Source organism: Serinus canaria, chromosome 15 (assembly GCF_022539315.1).
Source record: "Serinus canaria isolate serCan28SL12 chromosome 15, serCan2020, whole genome shotgun sequence".
In the NCBI taxonomy this organism is placed as follows: domain Eukaryota; kingdom Metazoa; phylum Chordata; class Aves; order Passeriformes; family Fringillidae; genus Serinus; species Serinus canaria.
Window position 1 is genome coordinate 7,814,135 of NC_066329.1, and position 13,610 is coordinate 7,827,744.

At 45.1% G+C, this 13,610-nt stretch overlaps 1 protein-coding gene across 20 annotated transcripts in view; it reads right to left on the bottom strand.

Moving 5' to 3' along the window:
* FBRSL1 (fibrosin like 1) overlaps nt 1–13,373 on the bottom strand; it is a 505,293-nt gene extending 491,920 nt beyond the window's left edge. For all 20 annotated transcript variants that reach the window (XM_050980712.1, XM_050980709.1, XM_050980710.1 and 17 more), the window contains exon 1: nt 13,065–13,373. In XM_050980712.1, coding sequence (XP_050836669.1) covers nt 13,065–13,358 — 294 coding nt within the window. In that variant the 5' untranslated portion in view covers nt 13,359–13,373. The remainder of the gene's footprint in view (nt 1–13,064) is intronic.
* Nucleotides 13,374–13,610: the final 237 nt, after the last annotated feature.

Consider the following 13,610-nt stretch of genomic DNA (forward strand, 5'->3'; position numbering starts at 1 on the left):
ATAATTCCCCTTTCTACACATTTGTTTCATGTCTAGGCCACCATGCATGAAATAAATCCCTGTCTCAGAGCACGGCCTGTCTGTGTGACTCAGGGTGCTAAGGAGATTGGGTTTCCCGTTTATTCCTGTGTTACATTCCAAGAAGGTGTGAACAGTGCTGTATCAGACTTAAAATATCAACCAAACAGACATCCACCTCGGCCAGCACCATTTTGCCTAAGCAAATTTTTCTAAAACCATAAAGCTAAGTGAGCATGGTATTAGTAAAGCATTAATTAAATACCATTTCCCCCCCTCCCTCCCTGGGACACGCTCCAAGTGTTCCCAAACAAATAATTCAGTCTGAACTTTAATGGTTATTTCTTCCCCCATCTCCAATTAAAATTACATGCACTCGTTTTTGGGATAGGTTCAATTTTCTTCATATTTAGTGCTGATACCCAGGTGCCCTATTAAAAAAGCTAAATTATAAGCTCAGATATTGAAATATCAACACTAATTAGGTCTTTTAGACACACATTTTTAGATGCTGTTTAGAAAATCTACATTAAAAAGAGCAGGGGCAAAGAATGAACTTCCAAAATTAAAAGGAGCAGCACTGGGTAATTAGGCACCCAGATTCTCATTCTTTTTTTAACAATAGAGACAAACACCATTTCAGTGACCATAGTCTAAAGAGGACACAATATTATTTCTTTTTTGAGACTGAAGGAAGCAGAAAACAAAGTTCAACTGCTGCTAAACAGAGGTGATATTTAAAGTTCATTCAACTTGAAAGCTTGGCACTGTATCATTAGAAGAATGAGAAAGTCCAAAAACATTTTTGCACATCACAGCAAAGGTTTTACTTTGTAATTCAGCTACAACCCAAATTCTGACCTTCCTGAAAAGTACCTGCAAAAGGACATTCCAAAGGTTCTAGTTTGGCAGCTGCCTGGCAAGGCAGAGCCAAAGGGATGCACCAGGTGGGAAAACCTCCACAGCCTATTTTTGGTCCTTTCACCAGCATCAGGAGCACATGGCAAAATGGCAAAACTCACTCTTTTGAAAAGGCTTGATGCCCATCAAGACACAAAGCCAGGTGATTTTTCCCCCATGTTTTCTCACCTCCAGAAGCACACCAGTTAGGGTGCACTGCTGGGAGCTGTCACTGTCCCCAGGGAACACAGATTCCCGTGGTGGGAAGGGACCCCCACACTCTCCCCACTTTCTGCTCCCTCACATCAAAACACCAGTCTCACATCGTGATTAACCTCCTCCTAACTCAACATAAAGCACTGGAATGCTCCAGTAAAATTGGTAAAAGAAGCTACACTTTGCATTTATCCCCCATGTCTGTATTCTAACTGCATGTTTTATGTGTCTGGCTTTATGCTTTAGGCACAGACCCATTATTCCTACAGTATTCAGCAGAGACTCGGTGAATAATCACATTCTGCTTATGTTCACAACATCATAAAGGTAATACTGGGAAAAAACACCAGTGACTTCATCTGCTAAACATATATAAACAGGGGAATGGGAATTTTAGCACACATGAGCACAAAAGGAGGAAGACATGAAAGAACAAGGAGAAATCATTTTTTGTTTGAGACAAAAATCTATTCCCCCTCTTCAGTAACTGCTCCTTTTTGTCCAGGTAAGAGCACTGAACAGTGAAAAATCACCTGCAGGTAACTAGCAGATAATCAGAAGTACACAAAAGAACAAACCAAGGAGCATCCCAGGGGAAGAAAAACTTCATTTGCCTGCAGGGAAGTTGCCCATTTACCAGCCCTGATGCTGAAACATGCTCTGCATTACAGCATCTCAGAATGCTGCTCAGGACCACCCCAGGTGCTGACCCCATCCCACACCACAGGAGGACAGCAAACCAAATTAATTCCATTTTGGATGGCCAGCACATTGTACTTAAGACAAATAAACACTGGCAGTTTATGCTCTGTCCCTTTTTAGGTCAAATTAGTATTTCTGCAGGTTGTATCAACCTTACAGTTATCATCCAACACGGCCCTGTTTGGGCCACAGAGCTCCATGCCAAAACTCCACTGCAAACGTGCCACCAGGCGTGGTGTAGGACTGCAGACACCATATCAGCAAACAGCTATTTAGTAGCAGTCACAGCTAGCTGACCTTCAGGCAGAAACTCAGTAACCTGATGATGATGACATTGCTGGCCCTGGATTGTCTGCAGCATTTATTTTGGCAGTGGTAAAGAAAATCCACGGATACATTTGGAGCAGGAAGAGCCGGTCAGGAAAGCAGAGCCCTCGCTCCTGCCCGAGAGCCAGGCTTGAACAGCCTGGCTGAGACACACGTGCCTGCTCCACCTGAGCAATACAGCACCTCCTAACAGCCACAGGAAATAATATTAATAATCTCACAGTCCAGGAGCAGGGCTGGCCTCAGAGCTGTGGCACAAGAGCTTGGAGACAAGCAACTTTATAACTGTAAAACCCTGAGCATCTCTTGGGCAGAGGAGAACCAGGCAACACACTCAGAGACTCCACACCCCATCCATGTGTTTCTCAGGACATAACACAGCTGAAGGTAAGAAACCAAAGATGCTTTCTCTGGAAACAGCTTGTGTAAACCATTTCCTTTTTTTCTTTTTTTTTTTTCCATTAAAAAAAAAAAAAATCCAACTTCAAAAATAATTCTTGGGAACCTACCAAGCAAACCAAGTGCATATAGCTGTTTGTCTGAAATGTCACCTGGGAGTTTACATTAGTTTGCACAGGCCCAGTTACAGCAGTTCCATAACCTCTGGTTTGGAAAGAGCCTGTCCTATCTCTGACAAAACACAGGGTCATCTTCTAACCAGGGCAAACCAGCTTGATGCTAACATGGGGCTCCTTTATCCAACAGCTGCTAAAAAGAGCATCTTTCCTTGCAAAAAGCCCAAAAGTTGTACAGGTGGCTTAGTAATGAACATAGGAACATTTTCTGATTGAGCCCTGCAATCACTTTTGCCTAGATTCTGCTAAAATTTTAATTTCCCAGTCACACCCTCTGTGTGATTTATCATCTTCCAGCAACGTGGAAGAAAAGTCACATATGAGTATGAAAAAGCTGTGTGAAACCAAGTTCCAGACCGTGTGCAGCCCTGAGGCTCTCACTCAGGTTTCACCAGCCCTCTTCCCAACACAAACAGCACTGGGAACACCAGTGCCAGTGTCCCTCCCTGCACAAGTCACACTGGCCCTGCAGCTACAGCCACAGCCAGGGACAGGAGCTGGGACACAGCTCAGCTCCACACTGCCAGTGAGGACAGGCTGGGAACAAACCCCCGCTGCCAACCCCAGCCCAGGGGCTGCCCAGGGAGTGGGAACAGGGCTCCAAGGGAGTTATCAGTTTGTTTGATGTAGCCAACAACACTGCCATGTGCACACAGACACCAATGTACAGATCTCTGCAGAGTTTGATGGATGAGCTGATGGCAGGCAAGTTATAAAATCCATCTGCTTGGAAAACCATTGTCATTTTCAGCTAAAAATCACACCAGCAAACTCGCATCACAACTTTGTGCCAAACTAGAATACCAGACTAAGTGGTGGTGTTCTTTCCTGGGCAGATCTTGCAAAATATTCAGTAACTCAACACTAATAGCAGTATGACAGGGGATTTTTTTTCCTTTTTTTTAATGCACCAAGTGCTTTAGTTAAGCTTGAGAAAAAAATGGAAGGCGGTTTTTGCCTATCTTGCAACAAAACCTCTCTTGAGATATGTCTGTTCTGCATCAGGAGAGTTTCCTAGTAAATGCATGAATGAGTGCTGCTATGAGAAGCAAGATTATAAATCCAGGGCATCAGTAAGGACTGATGAAGCTTAGGGGAACTTAAGAAGCCTGAAGTCAAGGCTTGTATTTTAGCTCTGAGAGGAGAACTAGAGCTCAGGAAAATCTCAGGCTGCATTTGCACCATTAGCAGTGCCCAGAGCAGGACATGCCACTGGAAAGGCTCTCCCACAGCTGGCGTGGGGCAGAGGAGAAACATTTCCCTGAGAGTTTGTCCATGGAGATTTTGACATCAGAGGCTCTCCCATCACCTCCTGGTGATGCACAGACACAGCACTCACGTCAGGCTTGAGGCAGCTCCAGCACGTCACAGGGGTGACAGGAGTTTCCCTGAGTGGCACATCCAGCTCCCAGCAGTGGCACAGCCAGGGTGACACAGGCAGTGATGAAAGGACTTGCCCAGAGCTCTGTGAGAGGAAACTTGTGGCGGAGCCAGAGAGAAAACCCCGTTATCTCAACTTCCGGACCCCTCTGCTTAACCGCCAGACCACAAAACACTTTTATTGTAGGATAACATTTCAACAAATAGCTGTTTTCTCTCAGCACAAAACCCACTTTGCAGTTTTACTTTTAAAAATCCATTTTTACTCCAACTCCCTAGGACTTCAAGCCAGCCCTGTGACTTGGCATAAACAATTTCTCCCTCCTTTGCATGCCCCAGTTTTATTAAGTAATCCCCATAAAAGCAATTACTGAGCTTTGGACTGAAAAATAACTAGGGAAAAAAAAAAAAAAAAAGAGAGAGACAGCAAATTCTGCATATCTTTATTTGCATACGGATTCCCTCCCTCCCCCTTTCTAAGGGTTTTGCCATGAGGTCTTTTATGTCTCTTTCAATAATCATATAATTATATGATTCCTAAAGTACACGCTGGCAACACTTCAGGGGATTTTAGTCATTACAGGTGACAAGACTTTTCTCTCATGTCTAATGCTCGCTAGGATTTCCTTCCACTTCATTCACAGATAAGATGAAGAACCAAGTGACACCCAAAACGCTCTCACAGACAGATTTTGGGGGGATCAGCCCTTTTCCTTCTCCATTACAGATGCAAGGAAATGGGCAGAACTGAACTGGAATGAACTTCAATTGGAATGGAGCACTTTTTCAATTAAGCAGCCCATCATTTTTCCCAGGCCCCACATCCAACTATTTTAATGGCTTTCACATTTTTTCTTTAATTTTACAATCTGAAAGAAATGCCAAGGTTCCATCAAGGACTGAGAATGCCATAATTCCATTTCTTCCAACGGCTGCAAGTTATTAACAAGATGTCAAAACATCATAATTATTTTATATCAAGTGTGACTGATTCCATAAACATCTCTTAGCTGCACACCATCCTGAGTCTCACTCCCCCTGAGTGCAGGTATGTGCTCAGGCTAAATGGAGTTAAGAGGCTGCACATCCTCTTCCACAGCATTACAAGAGATATTTAAGAGCCACCAAAACATCAAGAGCAATAATGCATTTTATTACCTGATGCACTTGATGTCATTGTAAGCTTTGAGACATTGCTTTCCTTGAAACTCTTTGTGGGTTTTTGCTCCTCTCTACAAATAAGAGCTCCCAGGACAGAAGCTGAAGCTTCACAAAGGAAGAGGAGGGGTTAAAGGAACAAGCTTGGTGTCCTTCAGCAGCCACCCAACAGCCAGCAGCTCTGAATTACCATTTGTTTCCCAATCTGGGCTGCTCCTAACTTCAGCATCTCTTCACTAAGTACACGTTAGGTCAGGGACATCCTAGCACCAGAGTGAATCCATCTATATTTAAAACTGGGGAGGGGGAAACAGCAAAACACCAAACAATTACTCTCTTATTTTTCTGAAGCTAGAAAGAACATCTCTTGAAGGGCAAGGTAACACAATGATATCAAACCACAAGCACTACAATCTCCACATTCAGACTACAGGCACAACTGCATCATGCATATGTATTTTCTGAATTCCTCTCTATGACAACCTGTGCAGAAGAGAGAGCAAGGCAGGCTGTGGGCAGAGGAGAGGAGCCCAAGCACAGCTCCTTGCCCTGCTGACCGTGCACGGCTGCCTCAAAATAGAACATTTAACTTCAAATTGCCACGTTTGTGTGGCACTATAGATAGCCAGCACAAGATTAAAAAAGCTTTGCTCTGAGCACAAAGGAAGAGACAGGACTGGTGCCATAAGCCCATGTTTTGCAGCCAGTGGCGCAGGGAAATAATTTTGATCCCTTCAATCCCCTTATCCATGCCAACCACTGACCTTGCAGATGCAACTTTTGTTCAAGTTCAGTCCCTTTTTGGCTCCAAGCAAGACAGAGCTACAAAGGAAAACTCTCCATTCATCCTGGATCATCCAAGCACTGTGCACTCAGCTGCCCCACGCTCCTGCCAGCCAGGTAATTCTGCACTTCACATCCAGTCACTCCGTACAAAATAATTAAGCTGCAAAGGGTGACACTCACCTCTCTGCCTGTCACTGGGGCTCAGTGCTGCTGGCCTGGCTGGTGCAGGTGGGAGCCCCACAGCTGGTGCAGTTTGTACCTGCCCAGCTTTCACAACTCTTGCACCAGAGGAACTGGACCAACAACTCCACACAGGTCGGTTTTGCCTGGGTGGATTGGGAGCTGGTTAACCCTCGCCTCCATGTTCAATGTTTCTGGGTTTGGAACGTAAAGACTGACTCTCCTTTCAGCATCACAGCAGAATTCCTAATAGGTGGTTAGTTTTGAGAAAGAGAATTTCTCAAGGAGATGGACCAGGGCTGGTAACACTGTGCTCCAACTCCTTTCTCTCTAAAGAGCATGGCTGGAACAGTCACAGCCCCCGTTGTGCTGAACACAGTAGAGCCAGGAGATATTTAAACAGCAAGAGCCACTTCACCTACATAAAACTCTTTTATACATTTACCATGATAAACTGGAGGCATTAAAGTGCAGTGAATTGGAAATTGTTCTCACTTAGAGCTGCATGTTCACCTACAACCGATACCAAGATGCACACCCTATGCACTGTATTTCAAATCTTTATTTTTAAAAAACCCCAAACTGCATCAAGCAGGAAACAGCGTTTCAGTTCTGCTGATACTGTTCTCTTTGCAGTACTTGCTGCAGCACCACAGACTACACAACATTCCCTCATCCTGCAGCACCAGGACAAAGCCCAGATGCTGGAGAAGCTGAAGCAGTAAGCACATTGTGACAAAGCTGCACCCAGACAAGGTGCACACAAGTTTGGGATCTGTGTGAGCAGCCTGCTGTGGCTGTGCCTGCAGAATTTCACACCTCACCCAAAAAAAGCAGGGAAGCAAAAGGGGAAAAAAACAAACCTCCCCAAAGCCATTCTATCAACGTGTCTCCAGCCACAGTACTGCACCTTGGTACCAAAATGAATTTTTTCACAAGTGCAGTTGCATGACCATCAGCCCTTCTGCAGAGCAAGCAGGGATCTACCAAAGAAACAACATGAAACACCAGGCTGATCTCATCCTACCCAGCTCCCTTCTTCACTGCTATTTTCCCAGAAAGTAGCATTGTGACAGTCAGTCTCATTCTGTGAAATAACTGAGATAAACGATAAAAAGTGCATCTTCTTAGCATACTGAGAGAACAGTGAACTTTTCAGTTCTTACTAGGCATGAAATCAAATGCACTACTGCAAGTAAACATTTATTATCTGAATGAAGTGGAACACTCATTGTATAAGGTCCTTTTTATTACAAAAAAGAAATCTTACCTATGCAATACAGAGTACCTTGGTTTTTTTTTAAGTAGTATAGATTCTAATTAATTTTAAAACTGAATATATCTTCTGAATTGCTTCGTGATGGTTGGTCTACTTGGTACTTCAGCAAACCTCACCTTACGTTTTCCCTCAGGCATCAGAGTGCTCAAGAAAGCCTGAGCAGTTACACTGTAGGAAACTACTTTGGAAAAACTGGTAGGATATTAAAAGGTCTTCCAAAACACCCCAACAGACAGAATCAAGTGCAATTGGAGATAAAATGAAACCTCAGGCAGGGATGAGGGTGACCCCTGAGCGTGGTTGGGATTTCCCAGCAATTTCCTCTCTTGAACACCCCTGCAGCCACTTGATGTGCACTGAAGGTGCCCTGACCTTGGCTGCAGGGATGGCCCCGGGCAGGGGCTGCACTTGCCATGCACCCCATCACTCCCCTAATCCTGGCAGGTTTCACCCATGAGGCAGAGAATCCCCCACCCAGCACAAGAGCTGGATCCTTTCTCACCACAGCCCATCACTCCACCTGGGTTTGCAGGGAACATTGCTCCCCCCAGCTCCTGGCCCAGCTGAGCAGACCCTTCAGCCTTTCCAGAGCTCTCCCCCTCTGCTTTAATCACCTCTGATTCCTCAACAACAAAGATACCTTAAGTACCTGCCTCAGACAAGATGCAAAAAAAAAAAAAAAAAAAAATCAACAGCTAGGAGAACAAATCAATGGAGACTAGCAAGCCTTCAGGAAAAGCAAAAGGCATTTAGAGCCTTTAGAGCCTCATCCAGAAAATCATTAGCTTTCCTGGGGTTAAAAGCACTTTTAAAGAGGAGTAACTGGCCATCAGAAATGCTAGCTTGATACACTTGACAATTAAGTAGAAGGAAAAAATACTTAAATATCTAGAAACTTGTTTTAAAACATAAGCTAGCCATGGAAAAATCTAAGCTGCAAAGTAGACAGAGAGAGAGGTGGTGACAAATCAGAAGTTCCATTGCTAGGTCAGTGGAGCTAGCACAAAACCTTTGGAACAGGAAACTGCAGTAAAATACATTGGTTTTCTTATCAATGAGAGATCAGAGCAACAGTAACAGGACAGTGTACAGCACACATGTGAAAACAGCCTTATCAAGATGACAGCTGGAGAACTCATGGATTTTGTCCAGAAGTCTACTAGGAGCAATGGGCTCTCTAAACTCTGCAGCACTGAGGCAGAAGCAGCAGGGAAGGGGCTGCGAGGCAGCACTGCCAGAGCTGGGGATACAAACAGTGAGAGGGGGTAAAGCATTCATCTCCTTGGGGCACAGCTGGGCCCCAGCTCAGCTTGTAAGGGCAGCATCTCCACTTCAACACCACGTGCACCCAGTCAAGGTCTGCCCCTTGGCAGCTTCTACACAACACTCCACACACGTCTGAGCAGGGATTCTCCACAAGATTCTATAAACAGGTTAAACATTGCTCAAAAAAAAACCATACACACACACACACCCCTCAACAAAGTTAAAATTTCCATTCAGGGCTCCAAAGCTGCGCTGGAATCTGTAAAAATGATAAACAACAGCCAAAAAGAAAACACAACCCCTTGTCTTTTCAACTACTTTGGGAGAACAATTGCTCTCAAAGATCGCATTCATTAACATTCTGATGAAGTTCCCTTTTAGCGCTGTTTTTCATACTTGAAAGGAACAGCTATGATCAGAGAGAGCCCTCAACTACCGACTCACTCATTTAGATTCTCTCGCTCTGATTCACCAATCACCTTCAAGAATAATTAGCAGCTTCATCTGAACGTAATGAATATACACACATGCTCACATCCACCCCATTCATTCTGGAAGGAGGGCAGAAATCCCCCTCTGCTCAGCCCTGGCACAGCACCCATCCCCTGGGCAGCACCAGCACCTGGTGGCTCTTGCAGCAGCTGACAGAATCACTGACCACCTCCAGCCAAGGGGTCAGAGCCAACTACATTTCCAGGGTAAATCCAAAGTGGTGCTGAGTGGCTGGGCACTAAAAAGCCCCAAATAAAACACCACTACACACACACACCAGCCATAACCTGTGTGAAACCTGAGCTGGATTTATACAGGAAGATCCAGGGGAAGGAAGAGAAAAGAGAAGTTTTAACTTCTTATACACAGAAAGAGGCTTGTGTGTCTGTGGGGCTTTTTTTTCTTCTTTCTTACTTAATTTTAATATATATATATACAATCAACTCAGTCTTTATTTGGAAGATGGTAAGATAGGAGATAAATAAGTCACAAGTATCGCCACATGGTTTTCAGATGACAACTGCCAAAGGAAACATTGCCACATGAGTTAAAACCCAAAATGCTTAAAATTCACACCAGAGAGTTAAAGGAGACCTCAAAGCCATCCCTCAGTATTAACCTGAACTGCTCATACTCCCAGGTCAGCACAAAGGAAGAATACATATATTTATTCTATAAAGCACCCTTTATTTACAGGAACACCAGCAGTGAGAATTTCCTGCAGTGGGGAAGGGGAATTCACAATATGCTGAGATACAAAGAAAAACAAACCAAAAACCACCTTACCTCTCCCAAATGATTTTACCATTAAGTTCTACCTAAACACTGAGAAATTTCATTTCCAAGGGGAAACCCAAGCCCTGGTTATTCTATTAAACATAGTCAGAGACCATTGTAACATCAAGAAACAAACCAACCTAGAATACCATAATAAACTACCACATATGCAACAAAAGCTCCTTTTAAGGATTAAAAAAATTAAATAAAATACTTTTTTAGTTCAGTACTGTCCCTAAGCCATACACTCACTTCTACACTTTCTTCCCCCTCATGGGCATAGAAGGTTTTTATTTATTTTTTAAAAAGCATTGCAGCAGATTTTAAATCCTCTTTAAAAACCAATGTACACCAAAATACAGATTTCCTCCAAAGCAGAAGAAAACCACCTGTTGCAGTCAAGTTCACACACAGTTCCACACCACACCAAATGACCTTGCCATTTCCCTCATTTCCATGGGTATAACCTGCCTTAAAGTGCTTTTGCCTTGACCATCCCCTTGCCTTGCTGCTGCATGACATCTGCCAAACATCCCCCATGGTCCAAGGCAGTGCTGCAGGGAAAAAAAACACACAATGCACAGCATTTTCTTCTTTTTAGTTTCACAGGGATTTAGGAAATGCACACCATCATTACCTCCAAGAACACAACCTCGAACATAACACACCTGCTTGGTGTCAAACAGGTGAACTCTGCCCACCTTTTCCCTCTGAGGTGTCAACCACCATGGCTGCAGAGGTGCACACATGTTGTTTTCTAACATGTTGGCAAATACACTACGTATCGATTAATTTCAGGTGGTGTTCTCTTACATGTTGGTAAATAGAGTAGAAATCAGTTAATTTCAGGAAAGCATTCTAGCACCTGTTGGAAAATATACTAGAAATAGGTTAATTTCAGGTGGTATTCTCTGACATGTTGGTAAACACAGTAGATATCAGTCAATTTCAGGAAGCTGTTCTCCTACATGCTCGTAAACAAAGTAGAAGTGGGTTAATTTCAGGTGCTATTGAAGTTTTTGGCAAGAATTTCAAAGCGGATCATTTTGTAAATACTTTTTTCTTCTTCTTTTTAAAGGAAAACCAGAAGTGCTTCCACAAACAGAAGTACCTTGGTGTGGCAGATATTTAAGGTCACTTTTTACCCTTGTGTACCTTATTATCAAGGTTTGGCTGATTCAATAACAAGGCTCTCCCCATCTGAAAAGCCCAGAGTTTTCCCCATCAGCCTGGAGGGACTGCACTATCATTTGAATTCTATTTCCTGATAATGTGCTCATCATGGTAGAAAATTTCTGCAGAAAGATGAATTTTACTTTCTTCCCTGACAGCTCAGTAGAGACTCAGCGGTTTAATTGGACCTATCTGCTGATGCATATTTGACTAAGAGCGTGCCCAAGAAAAAAAAAAAATAAGGTTATACAGACAGGTCTAGGGCTTGGTTTAGAGGCACAGGAGAGCAGATTGCTTGCTCATTATCAGCTCTGCATACACAAAGTAGTCAGCTTTCCTGTCAGGACAACACCCCACAAATGACAGCACAAAAAACCAAAAAACAGCCATCACCAAGCTAACACAAACCTTCCTGCCTCTCCAACACCTGCACACCCAGAGCTGCTCAGGGACCACTGGGCTGAAGGTCCTTGCTGAGCAGAACCCCTGGCTCCCCCAGCAAGGGTCCTGCCACCAGGGCAGATGGCCAAGGCCACCTCTGTCACCTCCACGGGCACACAGGGACCACCTCTGGGACTCTGAGGAGCTGGTCTTACAGGCAAAAAACTCCAGACAACCACGGTGCCACCAGAGGCCTGCGTGGCAGGAGGGGTGGGCTGGGGAGCAGCAAAGCCCAGGAACAAAATGGGACCTCAGAGTCTGAGCCAAAGACATTAAAGATCCCAGAGGAAATCAGAGAATTCATTAGCCCACGCAGAACTCTTCACTGCTGTAACACAGGTTAACAGATACACAAGCGGCAGGAAATCCAAAGCAGGGAGAGCACCCAAAACTTTGCCCACGTTTCCACCATGGTGTGTCAAAAAAGTGGGCAAAAGCACCAGAATTGCTCATATTTACTGGGAATTCGAGTTCTTATACCCAACAAGCAACTTGTGAGGTGCTTCCTCTCGACAACTCACTTCTTCCAACTGTACACAAACAAAACAAAAATCAAAAGCCAAAGTCATAGTTTGTCAATGCCCCTCTGAAAATATTAAATTTCCTGCTCTGCTTAACTTAGCTCAGACAAGGCAGGCAGTATTTGCTCAGCAAATATTGTTTGTAATAAGTTAGACAAGCAATATTTTTTGCCAGCCTATTAACACCAGAAAAATATGTACAGTCAACAAGAGATGAAGAATTTGTTCAATTACTTCAAAAATGGGAATTACAACCGAGGGATTATTATCCATTTAAACATCTCTTTTCCACAAAATGTCAAACACTAGCCATTTGCTAACAATCTCCGGAGACAGATAAAGTAACATTTTGGCAATGCAAACACAAACTCCCGAGCTGGAGGAGGGGGGAAGAGGGAGGAAGGAGGGCGGGAGGGGGGAAGCTCCACCATTCACAACAATGCCGGACCATCCCAACACGCCAGGAATATTTTGCAGCCAATTAAAACCCCAAACAAACATTGGACTTGCCCGAAGTGATGGCGAGCACCGGCCGGAGCCGGGCACAGGAGGGGACCGGGGAAGGGAAGGAGCAAGGAGAAGGGGGGGCAGCAAGCTGCCAGCAGAGCCGGGATCACCGGGGCTGGCCCGGCACCCTCCTGACCGCAGCCCCGGGATCCCCCCGGGCTGACACCAGGATTAATGCACGTTAATTGCTATTTGCAAAATTCAGCAGCCTGAAAGCGCCGCGCTTCCTTTCTCAAATCCTTTTTTTTTTTTTTTTTTTTTTTCCCCCCCGTTCCTTTTCCCTTCCAACCACCACCCCCCCTCTCCCCGCCGCCCCAGCCCCCGCCCCGCGGGAGGGCAGAGCCCCCCGGCCCGCGGCGCTCTTACCTCCAGCGCTTCCAGGGTGTTGAAGCTGGCGATGGCGAAGCCATCGATCAGATCCTCTTCCTGGGAGCTGGACTCGCGGCGGCGGCGGCGCGGGGGCCGAGCGGTGCGGGCGGCGGGCGGCGGGCCCCGCGGGGCGGTGCAGTTCTGGCCGCCGTTCTCCTTGCCGGGGCTCGGCTCCTTCTCGGAGCCCGAGGAAGGGCTCTGGTTCCGCGGGTCGCGGGCCGCCGCCTCCCGCCGCCGCACGCGGTCCCGCTGCGACCTCGACCTCCGGCTCTGCCGGATTTTCCCATCCATCGCCGAAGAAGAAGCAAATTAAAAAAATTTAAAAATAATAATAATAATAATAATAATTAAAAAAAATTTTAAAAAATGAAAATGAGAAGGCCAGGAGCGAGGGGGGGGTGGGTGGGAGTGGGGGGGGCGCGGGGGGAGAGAAAAGTCGCCCCCCTCCAACTCACCGCTTCCCCTCTCCAAACCCCGGAGCCCTTAAAAAATAATAGTAATAATTAAAAAAAAAAAAATCAACACCAACAACAAAAAAATCCT